Genomic DNA, 27,862 nt, shown 5'->3' with positions numbered 1-27,862 from the left:
ACCTAACTTCACTGAACCTTTCAATGAATGCTTTCTTTAAAGGACTATGTTTGTAAATGAGTTGTGAGTATGACCTTTCAGACTTTAAAGAACCTCTACATAACGTGAAGTTTCTATACCAGTTAAAGGGTTTTCTGAGAACTGCATATTCAAGCCAAGAACCATGTAGGACTCTTTTCTTTTTCTTATTATGAAGAGTGTAAGTGAATAGTGGTGAATCTGTTTAAAACTATGGGAAGTATGAGCGTTTCTGATTAGTTTGTGAGGTGTAGCAGTGACTAAAACGGATGTTCAGTGCATTGCCCTTTTCTGCTGAGAAATCGGGGTAGAACAAAACCCAGTCTGTGCTGCAGACGCAGGCCCGAAAGCTGTGATGGAATAAGCTGGTCACAGCAAGTGGGGTTTTGTTGATGCCTGAGGATTTGACCAGCTCACACCTGTCTTTGTCTCTCTGTCTCGTGTTTCGTTCTGTCTCATTCGGGCCGCTTTCTGTGTGTCTCGGAGCATTGTGTATGTTTAATTTTTCTTTTCCAATAATTATTATTGAATATTCCATCTCCATGAGTCATTTTCCCTGTGTAGGTAGTCACAGTTGTTTCAGTAAAAGTCTTCAAAGGAAATGGAAACAGCTTGGCCTAGCATGTTCACCTTTATACAAGAAGAGTACATATTGATGTGCTGTGCATCTGTTCAATGTGATGTATGAGTCCTCTAGGGGATAGGAAGTCTAGAGTTGTTGATTTCTGTTGTACTATTTAAAAGTAATTATGTAATTAATTACATATTCTGTTATGTAATGGGTTGCACTCGATTTACATTCTGTATTGACAGGTTCGAGTCTGCGGTCGAGGCAGCACAATATAAGCAAAATGAAACTATCTGTTATATAAAGCTAGTGTCTCAGTGTACTCAAGCCACGTTTACAGGAGCTACTAGCTGACATTCTAATTATGATACAATGCAATTAGCTGCAATACAGTTCAGTATGTTATATTGTTAATCCCTATAATAAAACCACATCTATTTTTTGACTCCTGTGCATCAGGAAATTGGGGCAGCATTCCAGCTCTAAGAGTCAAAAGCTTTGAATCTTTTACTCTTTCAATTCTGTTTTTTTTTTTTTTCTTCATTGTAATTTGCTGATGTTACGTTTTAATGGAGATATGTAATGCAGGAAAGAGTTTCCTGCAAGAGTTTAGTTTTTATGAACCATTGAGGAAAAGAGGGATAAGATCCAGCTCTTTGAGAATGAAAACCTTACTTTAAATGTGGTTAACTGATTTAAGAATGGTTTGTTTCCAATAGTTTTCGATGGTTTTCTACTTGAGCTGCATTCAGCAGTGCCTCTTTGTGTTACAGGCTGATGATAAGATGCTTTAACCGTCACACAGTCACGGTCTGCTATAATCATTTGTGATGCTTCATGGTTCTTTTTTGCATGTGAAAATTAGCATTTGTTTAACGACGCAGGCTCCGATCCGAGGGAATCCGATGAAAATCCAACAGGAGGTGGAATAAGTTTGTGCTTGCTCCAAGTACTCAAAGATTTTGCACCATTACATTGTACATTTAACTTATAAACTTTCAAGAATAACCAGCCAGCAGAAAGAGGCATATTTTTGTGTCAGCTTTAAAGGAGTGGATAATATGTTTTATCTCCCTGCCAGCACCCACATCTATCATCAAACGAAAACCCTGAAGGAGCTTGCATCCCTGATACCATGTTTCACTCGGAAATTCGTTATGGTTTCTGCTTCATGGTAACTTTAACAAAACTAAACAAAAACTTTAAGAAAACTCAGTGCTGACCAATTGAAAAGTTACAGTGAAAATTAAAAACTTTAAAATAAACCTACACGTTCACACCTTCTCATGGAGAGCATCTGTTTTCTTGAAATGTTATGAAATAAATGGAGGATTTATAAAAGAGAGATTGACTGATTGTATGAATGAACAGAGTGAGAAAGTGAGGGAGAGAGAGGTATCTACTTCGCAGCTAGTGTGTGGGACAGAGACAGACTTATTGTCAGAAGCTAGCAATTAGCGCACAATGCTAGCTGGTGCTGAGCCACGCGCGAGCTGGAACTGAACAATCAGAGATGGCACACACTGGCTTTGTGGGCGAGTGAGGGCAAGTGAGGAGAGGGACGGAGAGTGAAAAGAACGTGTGTGTGTGTGTGTGTGTGTGTGTGTGTGTATGTGTGTGTATGTGTGTGTGCACAAGAGGTGGAGGAAAATGGAGATTGAGCTCAGAGGAGAATTAAGAATGCAGAAGGGTGTGTTATTCCTGTGTGAAATGCACACATGCACAATCACAGAGCTTCTCAGTAATAAACCACTGGGCCTTACTTTACATACATGAGCAAACATATTTTTTTTTGGTACTTTTTTTGTTACTTGAATCTTTTGTTAATTGAACATTATATATATTATATATAATATTATTATTATTATTATTATTATATATATATATATAATGTATGTGTGTGTGTGTGTGTGTGTGTGTGTGTATGAACCAGACCCCCCAGATTATTGTTCTGTATGCAAGATCTAACCACTTCTTAGTCTCCTCAAACAGATTTTTAGCCTTTTATTTCATTTTTAATTTAATTAAGGATTGCCGAACCAGATATTAACTACAATTAATAGTAGACTGACACAAGGAGAAGTTAAGCGAACATTTTGTATAAATTTTATTTATATTTATTCTAATATTAGTGTTTTTCTGAGTAAGTAAATGCTTACTGCTCAATTACACAGCTTTTTCAACATTATTAGATTGTAGAAATAATCTTAGGTGCTTAAAACTTTTGCACAGTAAAAAAAAAGAACTATAGTGCAACAGAACACTACAGCAGTTTCTATCGGATTGCTTAAAGAATCTTAGACAATTATGAAGTGCCGCGCATTACTATTAGCTGTAAGGTACCAAATAAGTATTTATAGATTACTATAACTAGGAGAATATTATTCAGAGGCACAAGAATTAGATTATACTGTTATAACCTACTATAATAATATACCATACTATAGTAACAAAAGGAGAAATGATGTTTCTGCAGTTCTTTTTCGTAATGTGGCCAGGCTCTCTAGCTAAAGTAGCTTCAACGCACATGCGCGCACACACACACACACACACATTAAATATTTTTTACTAGTTACATTTCTCACAGTAGTTTAGCAGAGCATTGCAGAATAATTTGGGGGGTGTGTGTGTGTGCCCACTAATATGTTTTGCAATAAACAGGAAGCAAGTTTCTCAAAAAGTGACAGAGTTTGGACAGACTAAAGTGAACCACATGACATGTACACACACGTACACACACACACACATATATATATATATATGTTCACACACACACACACACACACACTTGTGTGGTCAACTGTGGAGAAAGGAACCCCCGTTCTTTAAAATGGTGATATAACCACAACTGCAGGCAGCTCAGAACAAGTGCTGTTTAGCCGCATCTGTGTATCTCTAAGTGAAACACACACACACACGTACACACTCAAGTCCAGCCTTTTCCCTCCCAACTGCAGGGCAGGAAATACAGTTTATAAATAAATCATTGAGTTCCTGCATGGAGTTCTGACTGGAGAGGAAGGGAGGGGGAGAGAGCCTGTAACACAATAAACACACACACACACACACACACAGGTTGAGGGAGTCTCTGATGAGACTGTTTACGTGTTGAAGTAAATTCAGATATATGTACAAGGTTATGATTGGTGTTTTCTGTAGTCCGATGCAGACAGTCTATCTTTGTTTAGGATGTAGAGATGTTATGGTGTGACGTTTTCATGGGATGATGACCTTGTCAAAAATGTAATGGTTTCACCATATCACTGTATTAATCAACCATTTAAACCATTTAAAAATGCATGAGATTAAAGGCAAATTCCACTGATTTTACAAAATGTCAGCATAATTAATTAAGATGTAAACAAAGTCAGTCATAGTGGTTTCATGTAAAATGCTCCATTCTAGAGAATCTTACCAGTCAGAATTGTTCGAAATAGTGGTGATCGAAACCAGATGTCTTAAGAGTTTAATGCCTTTAAAAGCTACATCACATAAGGTTATTATATGAAATATTATTAATGTGTTACCTAAGATACCTAAGTATTTGACCTGAAACATATTTCATTTAAATCTCTATTTGACCTGAAACGTATTTCCTATAAATCTGATCAGGGCAGAGAGGTGTAAGGCAAAACAGGTCCAAGAGAAAACGTATCTTTATGGAATTACCTGTATTTTACTGTTATCGATATCACATACAGAAACCCAGAATGTGCAGGCTCACAGGTCTTTTTGGATAGTAAATAAAATGGCCAGATTTGCTTTGTAAGCATTGCATCCCTACGTTGTAAAGAACTCTGTATGTGCACCATTTCACATCAAACCACTCTGAGTGACTTTGTTTACATCTCAATGATGTAAATTCCCCTGTGAAATTAAAGAAGAATTGATTATGAAATATGAATAATCTCCACTTGCATATGTAGCGTATTACATTGCCATTACCCTTGAACATTAGTTTTAAACAATTTCTTCATCCTCTCCATTGATAATTTTTTTTTTTTTTTTATGGTGAGGTGAGGTGTTCAAGTGTAACATACCATTGTACATCCCTGTGTATAAAATGAACAAAATGTAAAAGATTTGAACCCCTTAAATGGCCTGGACCCAAAGTTTTACTACACACTTCTATAACCCAAGAATAACTCAAAGCCAGTTTGTATTGTAGTCAGTGTAGTTACTGAATAATAGGCCTAAGTATGTAATAAGCCTGAGATGTTAAGGGGTTAAATTGATCCTGTAATTAGTAACGTCATTTTTATGTATTGTTTTTTCTGAGATATTTGTAGACCATCTTTTTGTTCACTGAGGCGATGGTTCTCATGGGGTTCATTTGGGGGAATTGTGGATGTCTGCCGAGAAAACGTATAGCTATAACTCTGTTACATATTTTTGAGAATGATTTTTCCATAAAATCCCCCAGCTCAATGATATACTGTTGTATTTACAAGCCAAAACCGGGTGTGTGAAGGTGCTTAGCTAAAAGGAAAAATGGCTGGCTGGCAACAACTCTGTTAACTTTTGTGTATCAATATTACCTGACTATTGACTGACTATGCTAAAAGACACATAAAAAGTAGCCGAGTTGCAAAAGAGCTTTCAGATGGTTGGCTGTTTGGTTTATTTGTGGCCAGTTAAATTTTTCATGTGTTTGGTAGCCATGTGTGTAGTATTATTAACTAGCTATGTGGCATCTACCGGCAATGTGAAATCTTAATCTCCTGCACACAGCAAAACACACTAGAGCTACTCTAGAGTTCAGAGTGACTCTTAGCATGTGTCCAGATGGACTGAAAACCATGTATGGGAACCACAGGTTTAAGAAAAGTAACAATTGTAGATGTTTTATTCTTTGAAAAAAGGTTAAGGAAAATTGGTTGTTCTTGTGTTGGATGAGTAACAGAGGCTGCCACTTCAAATATGAGCTAAAACTACAGCTATTTGGTACAACACTAGATGCTGATGAGAACTCATCGTCTTACGCTATGTTTCTCTTCACTGAACGATGTGCCAGTTTAATACTTTTTCAGAGGAGTATATTTCCACTGTCACTGGACCTCAGCTAGACTAGTTAGCCTAGTTGGCTAGCAGTAAAGCCACGCTCCATCTCACTTCATCTCAGCTTCGTCTTCAATCATGCCCTTGACAGCTCACCCACAGTCATCTTCCTGTGATGAAACGTAACGAGTATATTACCCAAATTGTGACTTCACTGTTGGTATACTGATGCCTTGAGCAGTTAACAGAGTATTCGAGTACCCGTGCACATCCCTAATCAAAATGCCTTTATGTATTGTGATAAAAGGTTGTTCCATATCACCATTTCCTACTCATGAATGAGATGGAAATGCATTTCAGAGAAGTCAGTGGTGACGTAACCGTCTGATCATACACCGTGACTAACCATGCAGTTGTGACACTGTAACAACCCTAGTAAGATGCTCTGTGTGTGTGTGTGTGTGTGTGTGTGTGTGTGTGTGTGTGTGTGTGAGTGTGCATGTGTATTTGCCCCTGTGTAGGTATGCGTTTGATGTATTTACAGTATATGTGTGTGCTTGTAGCAGAGATGTCACTGATAAGTGTGTGAGAGCAGATGTGCATGAGTACAAATATGCATTTACATTTGTGTCTTATGTTTGTGTTCTTTTTTTTTTATGGTGTACGTGCTTATAGAGGAGATGTGTCTGATAAGTGTGTGTGTGTGCGCACATAGTGGAAATATTTCCTTGGTGTGTGTGTGGGTGGTGGGTTCTGGGTGTGAGGCTGTGTTCTCAGCATCTAAAAGTGATGTATAGTCTCTCTCACTCTTTCCTTCTTCCTCAAGGCCACACACACACACACACACACACACACACACACACACACACACACATACAGGAGCTTTGTGAAGCTACTCTGTAAATCCCCTTATTAGGAGCTGTCAATATGGAGCTTCTTATTACTCATTAATTCCATGGCCATAACCCTAATAAGAGTATATTCTGTTTTTCCATATTGACTAATAGGGAGGGGATGATGTGAAAATGATCTGTCATGAGACTAGTGGTCAAAATTTTCATGGTTTTCAGTAGGATTAGAATGCACCATTTTAAAAGCAACAATGTACAATATAATAGATATTATATTTCCTTTTTATTCTAATTAGCAGATATTATATTAACTACTAGGGATGTAACAATACATTCAGCTCCTGATTTGATTCATGATACAGAATTTCCAGTTCAGTATTTTTATGATATTTGCACAAAATTAAGAAGAATAATGACTGTGGTCATGATGTTGCACAACTTACTAGCAGCACTACAGCTGGGAGGCAAGGAGTGTTGGAGTAGTAGTGTTCAAACGATGCATTGCATTAGATAGTATGATTAATACAGTGTCTGCTCTCCATGATGCATTGTCACATCTCCGCAGTGCACGTTGTCACAGCTTTGCATTGTGATATGTCACGATGTCTTGTTATACCTCTGCTTTTTATTAAACCTTATGTTTTGCTTTAACACCGTCAATCAACTAATTTAAAGCATGGCTGCATTATTTACTGCGCTATTGAAATATGCACCATTTATTTTTTAAGTTGTATAATCAATTGTGTTTAATTTAAAGAAAAGTGCAGTTATACAAAAATTTTATTCATTTATTATTTTAAACCATTATTTATCTTTTTTGGGGTTTAAGAATGCCTTTATAGTTGTAGTTTGGTCCCCTTGGTCCAGACCAAAACAAAAAAAATAATTTTAGTTCTGGTTCACTTAGCATTCACACTAACATTGAGCCAAAGGATGTAAACCGGTTATACAAGTAAAGGTTCTGGTTGGACAGTTTTTATGATCTACAGTAACTGTGATTATGTCCACCAAACTTTCTGAATCATGCTTTTTTTTTTTATCTGGGCGTGTTGTTTTTATTTACTACTTTTGTTTACCTGTCTTGTGAAAGTAGGGCAATTAGCCACAAGGCGTACTGCATTACCGTGGTTTTGCACAATGCAAAGCATGGTGAAATCCCTGTAACACAGCCTTGAGTGACTTACTGCATTTACAGCACAGAGAAACCTCACCACATTAGTAAATAATATCATTCATGTGTGCTGTCAGAAGTGTATATGCCTCTAAAAGATTGTAAATGGCCAATTATGGTATGGTAATTGTTCTGTAATAAATATTAATCCCTAAAATACCCTAGAATTACCTTTTTGTGGTTAGTTTCATGTCTGTTTTATAATGCTTACGGTTATATGTTTACTTTAATGTAATGTATAATTTTCATATGTTACTTCAGTATAAAACTAATGACGTATAACAAGGAATTACAAGCATTCGAACTGTAGTATATCGTCATATTCGGTGAGTCAAAGGCACGTGATGGGTACTCTAGATAAGGTGTGATATTTGCGTTGAGGAAATATCTCAGTTTCTGTGTAAGGGGAAAGTCTTTGTGATGAGTCAGTTGCGGTGTAAAAACACACTGATGCTAGGCGGTGAATCAACTGCAGTACTTTTTGAGCGTTAGCATTGATTATCATTGCCAAAATACTTCTTGGGTTATTTTCAAAAGTAAAAGTGGAGTCTAAGATAGGAGAGGCCTGGTGTGATACAAGCATCTATCCTTGAGAAATGAGCGTGAGCATGTGTTAATATGTGGGTGCAATGCATGTCTAAGCTGACCATATGGCCTGTGTATGTACTATACTTGTACTGTGTATATCTGTGTAAAAGCATGTTTATGTATTAGTTTCAGTGTTTCTTATACTAACCATACATGCATTCATCATCAGTGCCTGTGTGTGTATACGTGCTTATTTGTGTATCTGTGACGCTGGGTGTTCGTTCAACATGTGTTTTCGTGCATGTGTATACACGAACAGCCATATGGCTGTGTATCGGGGGCTTTCCCATCCCAGCATGCACTGTTACAGTGTGGTGTACAGGGCCTGAGGGCGAGTGGGTGTGCTGGCTGTCCTCTCTGACTAAATATAGAGCCATCGAGCTCTCCGCTCGAACTCTGACCTCAAGGAACACACACACAGAGCTCTGTGTACTGGAGGCCTACACAGCCCTGCCCATGAACAGAGGCCCAAACAAAGCCAATATGAGGATCATGTGCATTCACACGTTCACTGAATAGTTCTTAGTTTCTCAGTTACAGCACTCACTGTGTTCAGTGTACAATGGCAGATTACTGACACTTTGCACTAAATTGATCCCTGTTCTCTGTATGCAGGGCGGTGGTGTTGTCCACTCACCACCAGTCTTACCGTAACAAAGCTTGTGTACACTGCTCCATCTTTAACTGCTAACGTGCAATACTTTAAACAAGAAGACTGTTCAGAGTCAAGTGCTGTGTAAAGTGTGTCTATCAGTGGCTACTGTCACAAGAAATGTGCATCACCATAAGGAGCTTTATAAGGAATTACTTGTCTTTTTGTTTTTCTATGCCACATTTAGATAAAGCTGTTCAGGGAATGCTGACGGTTTTATTAGAATGCACAAAAATATGCTCACACTTGTGTAGCAGGTAGCTAGAAGTAGGACTGGTTATTGTTCAAAGATTTTTAATACCTTGAATTTAATACATGTTCCTGAACAATACTCTCAGTACTTTCTGTTAAATTATTAAACAAAAGTATTTATTTCTTAAATAAGAAATTAATCTAAGTCGTTCAGTTTGGGTTTAAGCCACTAAGCACTTAACACAATGAGTTTAGGCCATTAAGAATGACACTATTTTCATTACTTTGTAGTATTGAAGGATTTCATTTGGTACTATAAAAGACATTTGGTATTCAGCCCTGTATGTATTTGTTTTGCCCTTTTTATTTTACTTTTTGCCTAAATGAGAGGAGGGTACCGTGACGCTCTTTTTGATCAAGAAGCAGGAAAATGCATGCTGCATATGTAGGATATTGTCATTGCCGTTATCTGTTGTTGATTGCTGTTATCTATTGTTGATCATTGAAACTGGAAACAACAAACTTGGTTTACTTGCACATAAATCATAATTCATAATAATAATAATTTCATAATTTATTGCTTCTCAAAATCTCATTGCAATTTATTACATTATATGTTGTGTTTACTATTATTTTTAGCCCTATTCTTTGTGTCAGCCTCAATAATTGGTCTGTTTGCTTCATTGACTGAGAGGATGCTGAATTAGCAGGTGTGAATGTGTTTGCATAGACATTTTGTTGTGTTCTGTACATTCCAGTTTACTAGTTCGCTTGTGGTAAATGTGAGTGAAAGACATTTTGAAGGAAGGCGGTGAATTCTTCTGATCACAAAAGGTTTCCTGTCCTTTGTTCTTTGCATAGTTTGCATCTCTCGGCTCCTCCCAGACTTGTCTGAGTGCCTTCAGCTCCACATTTAGCAGAGCTTTGTAGAGGATGGTTTTCAGATCTGGCCTTCCTTCTTTTCTATTGCCATTAAAGATCATATTACCAACCTGGATCATCATGAACCTCTCTGAGAAGTATTGAACCAGTAGAAGCATCAGCAGCAGCTGATCCAGGGTCAGTCCCTTAGAGGGGGATAAAATTTCTGTTACTGCTCAATGCAGTGCTTGGAGGTGGAATTCTGGGTAGTGTAGTTCAGAGGATTGGGTGTGGTTTTGTTTTGGTATGTGTTCTAGGACGTGCTGTTTTCCCTCTCCACCTCGGCACTTTAAAGTGGTAGTTCAGTGGTAGCTCAGCGCTCTAAAGTGATAATAGCACCCCCCCACCCCCCGCCATGTACATGCGTCACATAGCTAAAAAAAACAGGCTCTAACATGGCTGCTTCAGTTGTTTTTTTGCCGTGTGTTGCAGTTTTGTTCATTTTTGTAATTAACAAAGTCTTCCAGCATCGCAAACCTCATAAACAAGTTAAATGTTTGATGATTAATATATTAGGGATGGACTTTTCAAACAACTTTGTGGTCAAGTTCTCGAACAAATTGGTAAAATTGGCAAGCATTTATTTATTTATTTTTTTTATTTATTTATAATTTAAATTACAGCTTTAAACACCTGGATTCTTTTTCTTTGTTTAAAAAAAAAACAGAAAATCAGAAAGAACTCCTCAAAAAATTAACAATAGTCTGCACTGAAAATGTAACCGTTTATCAAGCTAAATGCTAGCTAGTCACAATCTTTGCACTTCATGATAACAAGGAGTCTTTTAGGGCAAGAAATACTCGCTGTACTGCAAAAGTTTGATGTTCACAGAAGTCTTTTTTTTTTTTAAACATTATTTAATTTCGCTTGAAGCATTTCTCAGAGCCATTGGTTTCACACAGCCTGTTTCTGCTGTAGCGCCATATTGGCAGCTATCCACGTCATATGCAAAAACAGTGGTCTGTGGTTGGTATCAAAGTAAGTTCTTCTTGGCCATGTTGTCAGCCTGCCAAACACTTGGACAGTTGCAATGATAGCCTAACATCACTGCCATTCCATAGATTCAGGTATAACTAGAGGTGGCACGATACCATTTTTTTTTTTCTTTTGTAATACTGATATTAAAAAAATGTAACATCAGTTGATACAGATCCGGTATTTCGTCTTCAAAAACTTTTAAGCTTCAAAATGAGTTGTTTTTAATTGAAGGGCTTCATATAAAGGTAGGCTGTCATTCTCAATGTACTCGAACACACTGCTGCCCCACAGGAAGAAATACCCAGCCAACATGACCTAATGGGACATAATGTGACTGTGTTTTGTGTCTGTTTCAGGCTAGATTTGTTGCATGATTGGATCAGATTAATTTTTTTGCCTTTTTTCCTTTCTGGTATTTGATCGGTGGCGTCTCTAGTTTTAACTTGGAGAAATGTTGTGTTGCGACGCAAAATGAGTTTGTGGATTTCAAGTAGTGTTTTAATAGTCGACCAGGTAGTTATGCAAAGAATGTTTTGTTAATTACTAGTCGCTATTAGATAGATATTATTTTCGCTGTCCAAAAAAAAGTATTTTTCTGCACTTTTTAAGCCCTTAACATTGTGCAAACGTTTCATAAAGGATAAGAAGACATCTCTCACATTGAAGTACAGAATGTTTTGCCTTCTCCTGTGAAGTTACCATTTTGGAAATACTTGTATTTGTTTTGTATTTTTGGTTAGTGGCTATATTCAGTTTGCGTGATGCTGATCTGGCAGCTGTAAGTTTTTGTTACTTGTTAGCATATCAGTGCAAAATTAAGGAAGTAAACTTTGGACGATGAACATGTCTTGGTTAGTTAAAGTTAAAAAAAAAATAACTTTTTGGGGGGGGGGTTATGTGAATTGAAAAACTTAAATAGATTTTGTTGGGCATAGGCTTATGGAGCTTTATGGGTTATGTAGTTGTGCACTAATCCCATTATGTAGTCCTTAACCAAGCACATCTCTCTGTCTCTCCAGGGTGCTGGTGAGACTGTGTGATTTTAGGGCTTTTATAAAAAGACACTAATTAGATTGAGGCTGTAATTTCATCAGTTCATTCTCGCACTGAGTGAGAAGGGAAAAAGCCCTCTCAATGTCAGCTTGCGGGTGAAAAAATGGCATAGGGCCTTTAGCAAAACCTTACATTGGATTATGTGCAATTATACTTTACAGACGTGTACAATTATCTTTCACAGGAGAATATTACAGGCAATTAGACTGTACGTTTTTACATTCACTTGCTCAAGCAGAATTCATATTTTTATGCCCGTTTCCCTACAATTATGGGTTCAGGCAGGGCTTCAGGGGGAAGGTGTATGAGAGAGAGAGAGAGAGAGAGAGAGAGAGAGAGAGACTGTCTGTCTTAAACTATGGTGTTCTATGAGCTGTCTCATGGTGCAGCACACCCTGGGGGGTGCGGTGTGTGGTAGTGTAGGTATGTTTTTGTATTTTTTCAGGACACTGAAAATTAGAGAAGCTGTCTGCACCAACGAAATGTTCCAGACTTTGTAATGTTACATTTTTTTAAAACTGAAAGGGCAAATACATTTGTTTTTGGTTACTGAGGTTAGAGTGAGGATTATGTCTAGGGCTAGGCTAGGAAATTGTGTGTGTGTGTGTGTGTGTGTGTGTGTGTGTGTGTGTGTGTAGGCAATTTTTAGGGGTATATCGATACACAAATTTTGCAATATAGTATGTATTGTTGTTTTTGCATCATAATATGATACATTTAGAATAGAAATACTAACAGACCTTCAAAATTATTGTGGTATTTTTATTGCATTTTCTTAAAAGGCATAAAATAAATAACAAAATAAACAAAAGTACAATATGTATATATAAGTAAATAAAAGTGTAAACCATAAGGCTACATCTCAGTATTAAATAAGTTGAGCATTACAAGTTCATTTACAATCTGATCTTGTGTTTCTGTTTAAAATGTGGCTCTTACCTTCTGGCTGAAATACATGGCTCAGTCTCTGCCAGCAAACTGCAGAATCCACAACCGAATAGAGGTGACTCTGCAGCTGAATAGAGGTCCAAATCGGTATCCATTAACAGTCCTATGGAGCAGGTTATTTATTTTGCCTGTTAAGAATCAGCACTTAGCGGCTGCTTGAATCCTGTGGGGAGAAGTAGCTGCTGAGACTCGTGTTTTCTCCACAAGGCTGAAGTGGCTTCCTCTTCGCCAGCTTCTTATGAAGATGTTCTGCTCAACCTTAAATATTTGAAGTATTAGCATGGGCGTCTAATTCTCACATTAAGCGAGGGTGGCACTCTGTCCTCGTTTGATCTACCAATCTTTTCCATCATCATCATTGAACTTGACTGAGAAACCTCACCATTTCAGCTTGGCTAATCAACTACTTAAGATAGGCCTAAGGTAGAGCTGGGCGATATGGCCAAAAATGTTATCACGATAAACAAAATTTATATTGTTCGATAGCGATACATATCGCGATAAATGTCAAATTATTATTTCTTTCAAGTTTGAAGGCTGATTTTTGCTCCTGGGTGGTTAATTGCTGTTCGGAACACAACAAACACTCGCCAAACAGTTGAACATTTTACAAATCTGTCATGGGACAGTGGGAGAAAGTGTCTGGTGAGCTGTTTTTACCAGCTGGAAAAGCATGACTATTTTGTATAGTCATAATTTAAGAACGAAAACAGATTATTTTTAGCTGGTGACGAGCGCTCGGCTACCCCGTTACAAATGACATCACAGTATTCAGACACCAGCTAGCGACGACTGGATATTCAACTGTAGTAGTTTAAGGGGTGAACCGCAAAATATCAACACCAGACAAACAGAGTCCTCCTTTTAGGTACGTTTAAACTGAAAGCGGTGCTTTTGTGTCGCGTTTGATCTACAGTATCATTAATTCGCCGTGTCGTGCAGTGACGAAGCGCTGCTTTAAGTTAGCCAGCTGCTAGAAACAGCTAGCCTGGAAAGCTAGTGCTCTCCCGCTCTCCAATGCCTCACAGCTTCCTCAGTTTACTTTTGTTTAAATCAGGGCCGTAACGGCATGAACCCACTTCTTTCTTTCACTTTCGTTGCTTGGGAATGCACTCATACTTAAATATGACTATCCGAGCGCTGTAACAGCGCTTTAGTTGTGAGGATTGTGATTTAACGCTGCTAAAGCTGGTTAGGATGTACAGAAAGAGGTGAGTTCGCTGTAGTGGTGTACAGTTACACCACTGACCTCGTCACTCACACTCGGTCACAGGAGAACAGATCGCCTGTCGCTCCACTCAAACAGGGAATGTATAACTCCGCATTTCAGCCGTTGCTAAAGACTCATCTTACTCCTGGCCCCCTCCCTCTCTAATCATGTAGAAAAACTCGGAAGTGCGCCCTCTCCTGGCGACAGCACAGTAGTGTCACTTTCCTTGCAGTAGAAAACGCCACCAAGGCTTTCGCTGAACGTGGAAGTGTGAGAATGGTGTATTATATTGAAGATTTATCGAACATGTCGTATCGCTCTATCGAGGAAAAGTTATATCGCGATAATTATCGTTATCGATTTATCGCCCAGCCCTAGCCTAAGGATAAGACCTGAACAGTGGACTTCTTTTTACATTCGTGGTTGGCACTTAAATAGAACGATCAAAACCATTCCTGTTATTATGCGTTTGTGTTCGATTTTGCATGTATTGCCATCTCGCAATTCCCAGAGTATAAAAAAAATGAATATAAGCATGCATATCATGACCCTCCCAAGCATTTTTTTTATATATGATATATAGTTGTTGCATATATGTATGTATGTATGTATGTATGTATGTATGTATAAAACTGCTGTCAAATGACTAATAATCATGGTTAATTGCATTCTTTTGTGTAGTTAACTTACTTGTTCAAATATGACCCCAAAGAGAGATGTTTTCTATTTAAGAAGCAGTCTGTTTTGTTGTAGTTATATGATTGGACAAAAAAAAGCTGGTGAGAATGTATTCATTGCTGTCAGTAATTCAATAACATTTTTTTTCATTGTGTGAATGGAAGGTTCACATGAACCTGAATGTGACACATAGATGAAAGCAGTGTGATCCAGCTTCTTATCACCAACATTCAGTAAGAGCAACAGTGGCTGCACGTTCAGTTCCTCTGGGATTGTGGTCTTTAGCTCTCATACTGTTATGTTCCATGTTTTGAAAGAACTGTAGCTTTCCATTTTGCTGTTGCCAGTGTGGTTTGCTAGTTTACTGACATTGCCACATCAGTGGTGTGTTTTGTCGGTAAAGGGTACTTCAGACTTGATGTAGTTCAGTGATAAACAAATTCATAGCTTAGCAGTAGCTGGAAATAACTTTGGTTTTACAAGAGAGTCATAACAAAACTTTGCATTTAAAAAATATATATTTTAAACATTGTAAACTTTTCCCTGTGCAAACGCACATACATCATTACAATAAATGCAAATAAACATATCACTGCTGTTGGAACAAAACCTTTTATCTCCATTTTTATTGTTTTTCAGTTTTTGTCATAATTTGAAAATGTTGTCCTTTATATTGTGTGTAAATTTCATGATGAATGGACCAAAAGAAGCAGTCCAAAAATATATGGGGTCTGGTTCCATTGACTTATTAAAGCATGTTTTTTCCTTCTTCTGTAAAACTATAATTTTGGAGATACATAGTTTTGTTCCGACAGCAGCGGTATGCAAATAAACAAATGTATTATTTTTAAAAAAGTAGTTGATATCTTATGAGCTAGAAGAACAAAGTTTGGTTCCAGATTTCTCCTGGATGCCTCCAGCCATCACATGGGTCTGTTAAATTACATCACCAGCACACTTGATTTAACATAATGAAATATTGATTAGCTGAACCAGTTGTGGGATGACAACACAGTACTGTATTTAGAATAGATATGGGACATATGTACAACTGTGTGTGCGTGTGTGTGTCTTTTTATGCATATGTGCCTCTAATGTGAGCCATATGTGTTGCATCAGTTCTTATTAGATTCTTTAATAAACCTGCTGCACTGTCAATGCTGAGATGGGGAGAGATGCAGACATCCTCACTGAGGGCCATTAGAGCATTTTATAACTTTGTTGAAGATAACTCTATTCTATGTCATTTCCTTTTTGCCAACCCCTCATTTTATCCCAGCCTGAGTGAGATTGCTTTCTCATGCTGCTCTTAGTTAAAAACACACAGCTCAAGCTTAATACTCTTTCAACCAACCTCGCAAATGGTGGATAGTGTTTCAGGGATTGTGTTTCTTAAATGATTCAGCTATAATAGTGTCTCTGTAGGTAGTGCCACGTTATGTGAATTTGTTCTTACAATGAAATGACGTGGGAGTGTGTGAGCTGTTTCATTTCCAGGTTAAGATGATGACAAATGTTGAATTGAATACATTTTTGTTAGTATAACGTCGTAAGATTGTTTTAAATGGACAATATTTGATCATTGTTTGGTTGTATTGAGTAAAGATACTCGACTAATTGTTATGTTTAATATTAATCCATTAGTTAGTGAGATTGTGATCTAAAATATTAATTGTCATAGCTTTATTTCCAAACAGGTTTGGGCGCCCCTAGTTATATTAAATGTTTTGTTGATTTTAAAATAAATGCACATCCACTACAGGGAACACACTTCTGAACATATGATGAATGAAGCTTAAATGACTTTTTAAAAGTCAGTAAGAATTTTGAGTCAGAATTGTTCACAGTGGTGGTGATAGGAACTAGACCTCTGAGAAAATCACCTGACAGAAAGATGTTATATGAAGTGGTTATGAATTTCCTGATGCTTAAAACATTGTTTTATAGTAGTTCTGGCTTTAAATGTGTGCTTTTTTTTTTTTATTATTATTCATTCCTTGCAGACAGATACAGGCAGTGTGTTGCAAAATAGTCCCCAAAGAAAACTTACTTTTTCTGATTTATGACTGGTTTACTATTATTAATATTACGTATAAAAACATACATATAAAAATGTGTGCAGACTCAGTGGTTGTTTTGTACAGTAAATAAAATGGCTATATTTGTGTTGTAGACATTATGACCTGTGGTTCCTTTCACATCTCACCAATTTAATAATGCAGACAATTTGAAAACTCAGTGGAATTCCCTTTTAATATGGCCAGTGATGTGAACTAACAAGGTTAAAAAAACAACCACAAAAGGTCAAGGACTAATAATCATGGTTAATTGCATTCTTTTGTGTAGTTAACTTATTTGTTCAAATATGACCCCAAAGAGAGATGTTTGTTTTCTATTTAAAAAGCAGTCTGTTTTGTTGTAGTTATACTGTTTTGTTGTAGTTATACTGAAAGCGCACATATAAGGAAACAACAAGAAAACAGAAAGAAGAAATTTCTTCTTAAAACCCACTTACATAGTTTTCACGAAGATTCTAGCATTCACGAGTGTTTTCTTATTTGGGGTAAGAACAAAATCTACACACAAGAGCACAAAGATGCGAACAGTTCTGCGGATTAAGAACACGTCATGGATCTGATTTAGACTTTTTCTGTGTTTTTCCTAAGAACAAATTTAAGAAAAAAAACTAAAAGATATTAGTGTGCGAGGCCCCAAGTTATCGTGTTCTAGTTATGAGACTTTTGTGCAGCTGTGGTGATATGTAAGGTTTTATGTGGGTTTGAGTTCTTCAGATATTGTACTTCTTCTATATTTATGCATAATGTTCTCCATTTTATACATTGTAGTTATTGTAGCATTATTTTCTAGTCGCTGTTTGGCCTTAGGTTTTCGGGGCTTTGTCAGTGCTTGTGATGGACTATATTAACTGCAACTAGGTTAGTGAGACCCTTCCCCCAGTGCCCACATCACTGCACATACAGACATGCATGAGCGGAGTGAGCACAAACTGGATGCAATGTGTTAGTTTGTGTCAGCGTATGTTGAGTATGTCAGGTCATGGGCTGTATATTAGGATTGTGGTATGGCCTGCTTGCATGTGGTTTGCTTCAGATGTTACTCTTTGATTTAACTAAGATTGTAGATGAAGCATTGCGAAATCATCTGTAAGTGCCACTAAAATGAATGAGTGGGTGATTGGCCATTGTTTATAATTTGTCGCAGCACTTTTCGAGACATGTAAACATCTCAGAATGAAATTCTGAATGAGGCCAGTCCATAGTTTCGTAGGTCCAAACTTTGACCAGATGAGACAGCAACTTGTTTGTGCATCGCATCTCCTGCCTCTGAAATGATGACCTTTTCAAAAGATGTGCTTAACTTTTTGATATACGTTAAAAGTACAGGGTGATTCAAAAAGATTCATCCGATTGCAAAATGATTTATTTCACTTGTTAAACTAGTTTTATTACGCAACAGTGAGCAATCTCATGAGGTCAGACATGATCTCATAGCGAGAACTTCTCGGGACAACCTAAAAAAACTCCAGTTAAGATGTAGATGTTTGTCATGTGCATAAAACACATTACATGCAGTAACAGTAAACCTATAAAAACCAGTAATACCTCTTGCTGGGGAAAAACAGATCTGTTAGTTAACGATAGCATTTTGCTTGATTGTTTGTTTTGCTTGTGTTATCGATAGTGTTCCAGATGTTCAAAAAGCACTTGGAGGTGGGTTTTAGAGGGGGTATTCCCTTGTTAACTGTGAATTCCGCTGCAGTTAGAAGTTTAACAAGTTGTCCCCAGATGTGTGTTTGTGTCTCCACAAGACTACCAGTGACCCTACACATGTAGTCGGAGTTTTTTGTGTAATGTTTAGAGTGGTAAAAATGATACACATCAAAATGAAGTTGTCCTTTGGTACTCTTGGCCCTGCAAGGACTTTAGGTTTTTTACAAATACATTTTAGGGCTAAACCTTATCTCAGAACTATCGTAAGGTCTCAATCATCAGACAACATACTTATTCCATTTAATAACTTTTTCTGTGAGGTAACTTTTAGAGGCATTAATCACTTTGGACGTCTTGTTCTTATTGCCACCACTGTGAGTCAGTCTGACATTTCATATCAAACCACCGTGAATGACTTTGTTTACATGTGAACAAATTTAATTATGCAGAAATATTTGAAAAATCTGTGGAATTCCCCTTTTAATGCAACAAGATTTTATTTTTATTTCTTCGTCCATTTCTATTTGCCCATTTGTCATGAAATGACCGCAGTATGGAAAGTGCAGCTGGTGTTTTCAAATGGCATGAAAATAAACACATTATGAGGAGTAATTGAAATCAGTGAAGGAGGTTGATGGTTAGCATGGGTGCACATTAAGCTTCGATGATGATGATGATGATGATGATGATGAAAGCTGCTTTATGTTTTTTTCTTTTGCCTTTCTCCTGACCTGCTGAAGGGCTGAAGTATGCCTGTTATCTCAACAAACTGCCGAGCGCTCGTGTTCTGATAAACATCCTCCGGAAAAAGAGACTATTGATTTTTCTGACCAGGATGGAACTGATCTCTCTCTCTCTCTCTCTCTGTCTCTCTCTCTCTGTCTCTCTCTCTGTCTCTCTCTCAGGCTGAAAGCACTGGTTTCGACCGGCGGCCGAAATGTACAGGCGGCCTGTGATTGGTGAGTAATCACTCGTGCATGCACACACACACACACTATGAGAAAAGTGAACATAGCCATTTGGCAGTTGGTTTTATGAGTCTGTTAAGGCCATGTCCTTCTGTGTCTTTGGAAGTTAATCACAGTACTCCGCACACTTATTTTGAGTACTCCATTCTGACATACAGTACTGTCTAAAAGTCAGGGACCACCCTTGATTTATTTTAATTTACAGTTAAAATGGCTGTTAAGGCCATCTTACAGCATTAGGAAAAACAGCAGAAAACATGTATTTAACAGAAACTTGCACAGTTGCCTCAACAACTAAATTTCAGGAGACATGCTTTCAGTTTTTCAAAGAAATCTGCATAGTTTTCCACACTTCCACAAGAGTTACACATCCTTTTAGACATGTAGCATCAAGCTTCTCACAGTAGGCTAGACATTTTGGATTTTTTCAGATCTGAAAAAAGATTTTCTCCTCTTTTTTCTCCATTTCTTCTAAAGATTGAAGCATTAATGTGCCGGGATCAGTTTTTGTGCTCTACCAGGTCTTTCACTGTTGTTAGGAGTGGTTAGGAATTTCTCTGTATCTTTTGATCACATTGTTTTAAATTGGGTTTTGGAAACCTTTGTCTTTTTCTTTTACTACCCCTTCCTTATGCAAGTGGATCATCTTTACATTAAACCTCCTCAGAAATATCTCCTGCAAAATGAAAAACTTCTTAATGGCCACTGTGACAGCAGAATAAATAAATGAAGGGTGGTCTGTGACTTTGGATGATACTGTATTTTTAGGAAATTCCTGAATGATTCACATTTTCTCTGCTAATTGACTATATATGAATATATGCATATGTACAAAACATACACATACATGAATACATATGTATATTCTGCGTATGTGTGCTTTTTGTCAAATATCTTTATGAAATGTTTTTGGATATGAGTTGAACTTCTTTAAAGTGGTGACCCCATGCAAATAACTTTCTTGAAATGAGTCACACAGACCTCCATTTTGCCAGTAAACAGCTCACTGTCTTGAACATTTTGCTAACGGCTATGTTAATTAAGGAACTATATGGTGAGATAAATGTCTGACGGTACTGAACATGAGATGGATCTGCCAGTTAAGCATTTTTGGCTCATACTGCCTGATTCCATTTAGCGGTCCATTCACCAGAACTGATTTGGGTCCAGAGGTCTTTGCAGTAATCAGAAAGTCTGGAATCTGCACATTTCATGACTCATAGTTCCAGCGCTACTGTTAATTTTTGTGACTATCCACTGCCCTCTGCTGGCAAATATGACAATATTCTTCCCATGAATGACAGTGCAGAGATAGGAGATGGACCTCAAGATAGCCAGAAATAAATCTGACCCCTGTACACAAAAACATATGTAATATTATTGATTTTAGTAATAGTGGTTAATAGTATTTTTGCATTACCTGATAAAATCCAGCCAAGCCTTAATAATGAGCATGACATCTTTTAACTCGGCATGAAAATAGTTTCTTCAAAATAAAAAGGTTAATGTTAGCTGCATCCTGTCAGTAACTAAAAATTAAGTTACTCAACTTTTGTAGTTTTGTGAAAGTTAAAGAAGAATTCTACTGCTTTTAAACGTTTCAGTCATTTCAAGGGAGCAGTCGTGGGCTGGAGGGAACCAGCCTTGCGACCAGAAGGTCGCCGGTTCGATCTCCTGAGCTGACAGTACATGACTGAGGTGCCCCTGAGCAAGGTGCCTTATCCCCAACTGCTCCCCGGGGCGCTGCGGATAGGGCTGCCCACCGCTCCGGGCAAGTGTGCTCACTGCCCTCTAGTGTGTGTCTTCACTAGTGTGTATGTGGTGTTTCAGTGCACAGATGGGTTAAATGCGGAGGCGAAATTTCCCCATTGTGGGGCTAATAAGGGTCACTTAATCTTAATTTTAAACATTATAATCATTAAGATATAAACAGTCTTTCCAAGTGGTTTAATGTGCTACTATAGAGAAACAAGTCAGTACAGCTCAGAGTTGTAGTGATAGGAACCAGATTTCCAAGCATTTAATGCCTTCATAAGCTACTGAACCGAAAACTGCAGCGTGAAATGGTTACAGATGGGTTGCCTGTTGTTTGAGACGTTGTTTTACAATAATTTTGAGAAGCTTTTGGCCTAAAACATATTTGTTTTTCTTACTGTATGTACCACTGCTATTATCATCATTGATTCATTTGGTTGGTTATAGGAAATAAAATTAACTGGCTGTCTCACCAACACTGGCTTTAGCAGGGTGTTGCTTGAGGTAACAAGGCAAATTCAACTACTTCTCACCTTCTGTCTCCCTCTCCAGGTTGTTCTCCCATGTGGACGACCCATTCCTGGATGACCCCTTGCCGCGGGAGTATGTGTTGTACCTGCGGCCAAGTGGGCCTCTGCTCCACCAGCTCTCTCACTTTTGGCAGCAGAGTCGGGCCATGTGCGGCAAGAACAAGGCTCACAACATCTTCCCCCACATCACCCTCTGCCAGTTCTTCATGGTCAGTCTTATTTGCCTTTGGAATATGATTTATGCTTATCATGCTTGTGGAGTTTAGTAAAAAAATGAAATTTTAATTAAACACAATTAAGGCTATGACATAACCACCTGGTTGCCGTTATTTAGGCTGACCGTAACTAGTTTCCACAGTTGTTTGCGGAATGTTTACATCTTGAGAAACAGAATGTGAACTGGGTGCTTTTTCATTAGTCCACTTGAGACAAATACATGGAAATACGGAAGGAAAAGTAGAAAAAGAAAAGAAAAACAAATATATGATAAGACACATTACGGGTCTTTTCAAAAACTACATATCCTTACCCATGACGGGTGTTATAACATGTTAACAGGGCAGTGGTGAGCACTGAGCTCTAGCTGTGTCTGTGGGGTGACAAAATGTTGATAACTAGAACACAAAATAGTTAATCAGCCAATTTGGCCACTTTAGTTACTTGTATGGTAATAGTTGCACAAAATGAACAAAAAAGACGTGTTTATCGCAGTTATTTATTTCATGATCATGACAGATATCTGGTTACGTGTCAAACAGACAGAATAGAGTTTTATTTTGCACCATAATTTTTTTTCCTCTTTATCATATTATAAGGAATGTAGGCATATAAACATAGCAATGTAGGCTGTAGTGCTGTGTACAGTGATTGTTTCTGAAAAGGCCTTAAAATAAAATACCACTGTCAGTCCACTGCAAACATTTAAAATGCAGTGTTAAATAACTGATACATTTTAGGCTATTTAAAATGTCAATTAATGAATAAAAAGCTCTTTATCCACCAGTGCAGGACAAGGTTAAGATTGTGCCCTTTGTAAAAATCCTGAACTTGGCTGTAAGAATAGATGGTTGATCCTGGTCTCTTTCTCATTTCGAACATATGTGTGTGCAGTGTGCAGATGCAAAGGTGGAAGCTCTGTGCGAGTCACTGCAAACGGTGGTGGGACAGTGGCGAGGCCGCTTCCCCTCCCCTCTCCCCCTGGAGCTCTACACCTCTTCCAACTTCATTGGGCTCTTTGTGGATGAGAAGGTGGCTGAGGTGCTCAAGAGTTTCGCAGCTGACTTTGCCGCTGAGGCTGCTGCGAAAGCAGGTATGCATGTGTAAGACTTTGGTACCCCTAAAATGACAGTTTGGCAAAAAAACGAATCTACACATTTTCTCCACTTACCTCAGTTGTAGCCAATCAGCCAAGAAATGTTTAATGCCCGAAGTTTGCTTCTTTAGAGGTAAAAGGTTATTGTAGCCATTGGAAGCTTGTGTTAGTATTGTGCATGCTAAATGCCTAAAAACTCAAAGCGCATCAAGAAACCTTAAATAGACTTACTTATGTGGTTGTTGTCACTGCGAAACATATTGTTATGTAATAAAATAGACAAATGTACAGCAAACTTCAGGCTTTAGTCTGGCCACTACTACTGTTTTTAACTCAGATAGCCTGGATTGCAGTATCATAGTCCAATGTTCACATCAGCATTAAGGTTACAATTACTTGGGTCAAAACAAACAACAAAATCTTCCTTGCAGTTAGTGCCATGCAGAACAGCAGTGGTCTAGTAAAGTGGGCTCATTCAACTTAACAAATGCTGGCCAGCAAGACAGAAATCATTCCCCACTTTTGAAAGGCACTTTAAAGATATTTTATTTTCCTTGTAAATAAGCTATAACCAGTATGTTGTACTTTACAGTAGTCCTCTTTTGAACTTAAAGACAAAGGAACTGTCTTTAACTGTCAGTTCTGTTTTCAAAAAACAGGTGCTCTTATCTGTTACCAGCTTTTCTGTGGTGTCAGTTTGAGTAAGACTGCTATTACCAAGGGAGCTCTGGGTTTTATTATACTTTCTATAATTCGCTTTGGAAATAGTAATCAGTAGACTACAGACACTACAGACTCATACTGGATTAAAGTCATGGATCTCCTCAGTAACTGGTCAAATTACAGCACCTCCGTAGATACAACTAATCCAGCTTGAATAGGGCTTTTGAACCAAGTGTGATGATTTAGGTATGCAGTTTGTGCAGTGCTAATTGGTAGGGTGTAGCAAAACTAGTGCTTTGCCAAAAAAAGCAACACCAAATATGTCTTGGCTGATTTTGTTCAAAATGGTGTATATACACTTGTAACAATTTTTAATATAACAAGTTTTGAATATAATGGCAAACACATTTTATTTCTCTAATAAAAGGACCAGTCATAGTACAGTTTAATGATATTTCTTATATTTGTAAAGCCCGCAACCAACAATGTAGATCATGAAAGAAAACAAATTAGAATATTAGAATGCAACCCTTTATTTGATGTTATGCATATTGTAAAATCAGAATGCACCAATGATATTTTGCCCATTTTATGCAGCCCATGTGTCAATTACTGCTAACACAGGTTTTTAGAGGTGAAGCATCTCGTGGACCTGGCTTGTAACTCAAGCACACACGTTTAGCAGGCTGAACCCCACAAGGGGGAGCTGTTAGACCTCAAATAGCTTTTGATGCTTCACAAGAGTGGTGCTTTGCATCATTGACAATGTGTTGTCTAAGAAGATATTGATGTCTGTTTTTGATGTCACTCAATTTCCCCTGCACTGCTCAGATGTCCATGTGGAGCCACACAAGAAGCAGCTGCATGTGACTTTGGCCTACCACTTCCCCACCAATCACCTCTCCTCCTTAGAAAAGCTGGCCAGAGGCGTGGATGTGTCACTGGGCTGCGATTGGCTCGCCGTTCTCTTCTCACGGGACATCCGATTCGCTAATCATGAGGTATGACCCCTCCAAGATCTAAAGTCTTGAGAGATTGAAGGAAACCCTTAAGTGCTAGCAGATGTTATGCTAGCAGACGGCTAGTGGAGGGAAGGCTCTGTTGGTTTCAGTGGGATGTGAATCCTATATATAGATCAAACAGGCTAGGTGGAAGCACTTAGCTTTTCTGGACGGTGTTTAGGAGTATAAATGGTGTCAGTCCCACATCTCTTGGCAGGATGGGCCATGCATTTATAGCACTTTGATTTCTGTGTGTCTGCGGTCTCTCCAGACTTTACCACACTGTGGTTCTGAGGCCTCGAACGCTACCCAATATGAAAGTACTCGGAGTATAGCTTCATAATGAGTGGCGAGCCATTTTAATTGAAGAAAGTTCAACAGCAGTTTTTCATCATGCGCTTGCATGTTATGAAATGCCTCCATTCCCTTGAGAAAACCACACACTGGTATAAGACTGTTGCAACATGCCACCCCAGTGAGCTCCTCATGGAAAAGAGCAAGAATTAGGCATGAATAACTAAAGGGAAAAAAAAACACAAACACTGTTCTGTCAAACTTATTTATAATATTTAAGTGTGTAAGCAACTGACTGGATTTTAGCGTTAAGGACAAGGACAGTTCTAGATTCCGTTTGCACAGTAATCTACTATTTTCTTTCTGCATGACTCACAGAGGTCTGTATTTTCATGTATTTACCGCTTGGTTTTGAGCCTAGTATTGCACTGTATCTGCTAATTTTATTGTAGTATGTGTGGATTCTTTGCACTATGTGTCGTCTATGTGTGAGACTATTATTGAAACTTACTATCTTAAGAACTGACAAGCTTAGGATAAGGTTTTTTTTAATCTATTGTACAAAAGCAAATCTTATAGTGTCTTATAGAAATGATCTCTTACAACATCTCGTCACCAGTTAGGAAATGTTATTCTGTAATAGCTAATGTCCTGAATTCAGTCCTAATTGAAGTTGTCCTTGTTACTAAACAGACAAGATTTCAGAGTTAGGATGGCCCTTGACCACTAAACTCTGGCAGTGACTTATGTTGTGCTGAGGTCCTGGAGGACTGATATTTTGTTCCAACATGTGCTTGTATTGGGATAAGGGCAAACGTCTTCTTGACTCTTGATTTGGTTGACTTTCATGGCCTCTTTTCTGTTCTCAGACCTTGCGAGTGATGTACCCCTACGCACCCCAGAATGAGGATGAGCTGGAGTTGGCTCCAAATGACTTCATCTTCATGTCCTCAATGGAGCAGGGCAGTGCCAGCGAGGGCTGGGTGTATGGGACCTCGATGGGCACAGGGCTGTCTGGTCTGCTGCCCGAGAACTACGTCAGTCGAGCCGACGAGTGTGACACCTGGGTCCTACATGCGTGAGTCCAGAATTTAAAGGAGAACTGCACTGATGTTACCCAAACTTCTACATAATTCAATTGTTAATATGTAAACTAAATCATTCAGAGAGGTTTGATGTGCGATGCTCCGTCGCTTTACAGAGTCAGAATTGTTCACGGTGGTGGTGATATGAACCAGACGTCTGAAGAGTGTAAAGCCTCTAAAAGCTATTTTGGTGTAAAAGGGTTTGGTTTTGAGATGGTTTTAGTCTTTGTCTTTTTTTAAGCCATTCATGGTGCATGCAGGCTGTTGTAAGGCAAAGTAGTCCACAATTAAATTATTTATTTATTAGGTTTACCACTATTTCACTACTATTAACATAACATAAAGCCTCAGAAGACATTTGAGGTTCACTGCTTATTTTCGATAGCAAATAAAATGGCCATATTTGTGTTGTAGATCCTTGGTTCCCATCACAACCACTGTAAAGAAATCTGAGTCGGATTTTGTTTGCATCTTAATGACTGAATTAGGCAAACCTTCAGAAAAATTGGTGGAATTCCCCTTTAATGTCAACCTGAAATCAAAAGGACCTTTTTTGTCTTGTTAGTTTTTGTCCCTAGTCTTATCATTTAAAAGACAAAATTCTTGTTTTTCTGTAATCTTCCATCATAATGTAATGAGTTCAGCCTGCCTCTGAAACACTTTCTGATTTTTGGCTATGTTATCTCATGTTTATAGTATCACTAATAATAGCATTCACTTCTCCCTCCCACCACCCCACCTATCATCCAGCAAAAACATTTCATTCAGAAACAGGCACAGCATGCAAGGAAAATGCATTGTGATTTCCAATTCTCTTTAACTTGAAAGTCTTTCAGTAGCAATGCTAGTGATTGTATGGCATGTCTTCCTCCTTCACTCTCCTACAAGCTTTTAAATTAACAGCTGCTGGTTGTGGTGATGTAATCATGGGCAAGTCAGCCATGCAGAGAAAATGTCTAATGCACTGATGTTAGCTAAGTTACTAATAGAGTGGTAGAAATCATTTCTAGCAGCCTAGTTACAGTCCTTAACAAAAAGAACAAAACTGTCTAAGCAGCATTAGCAAATCAACTAATGACACCTAATAAAATATGAAAGCTCTGTTAAGCTGTGCCTCATTTTTGTTACATTTTCCTGTCATGTTATTTTTTGTGTTCTTAAAGACCTGGACTTTTTGTTTGTTTCACTACTGATATTATTATCTATATTTCTTGGACAGGTCCCACTCCTTCCTCAACTGCACCTCCCCCACTAATAGCGGTGGGGCAATGGGTGGATCTTTTCTTGATGGACAGCTGGATGGCCGTCTCCTTGACGACCCCAGCCTAGTGGACCCGGCTAGTCTCAATGTCATATGCCACCCGATGCAGGTGCGGAGGCTTCACTGCACAACCCATAAGCAAATATTCAAATATTTGTCAATCTAAAATATTTATACATTACTGTGTGGAAATGTTGCATCGTTTTGAATGCAGTTTTTAGATGTTAAAATGTCCTTTAAGTATTGTAAAACAGTAAATATATGTAACACACATATCTTAGGTGAGCATGCCATGAATAGTATCTTAAAGGCTGACCACTAATAATGTCTTTTTATTTTTTTGTTTGTTTTATTTTTTAACAGCCAAGTGATCTATGGTGTTATGCTTACACAGTTAATTCTACCTAGTTCAATCTCTTTAGTCAGTTTGGTCTTG

The 27,862-nt window shown here is 38.0% G+C and overlaps 1 protein-coding gene across 1 annotated transcript in view; it reads left to right on the top strand.

The window, feature by feature from the left end:
* Positions 1 to 27,862, top strand: part of ubash3ba (ubiquitin associated and SH3 domain containing Ba) — a 48,616-nt gene that overhangs the window by 14,333 nt on the left and 6,421 nt on the right. The window contains exons 2-7 of the mRNA XM_036580491.1: positions 19,463 to 19,516; positions 21,833 to 22,019; positions 22,921 to 23,119; positions 24,617 to 24,786; positions 25,950 to 26,158; positions 27,385 to 27,535. Coding sequence (XP_036436384.1) covers positions 19,463 to 19,516; positions 21,833 to 22,019; positions 22,921 to 23,119; positions 24,617 to 24,786; positions 25,950 to 26,158; positions 27,385 to 27,535 — 970 coding nt within the window. The remainder of the gene's footprint in view (positions 1 to 19,462; positions 19,517 to 21,832; positions 22,020 to 22,920; positions 23,120 to 24,616; positions 24,787 to 25,949; positions 26,159 to 27,384; positions 27,536 to 27,862) is intronic.

The sequence above is a fragment of the Colossoma macropomum genome, unplaced genomic scaffold (assembly GCF_904425465.1).
Source record: "Colossoma macropomum unplaced genomic scaffold, Colossoma_macropomum, whole genome shotgun sequence".
Classification (NCBI taxonomy): Eukaryota; Metazoa; Chordata; class Actinopteri; order Characiformes; family Serrasalmidae; genus Colossoma; species Colossoma macropomum.
The sequence above is the reverse complement of the archived record's forward strand: the minus strand, read 5'-3'. Positions and strand labels throughout refer to the sequence as shown.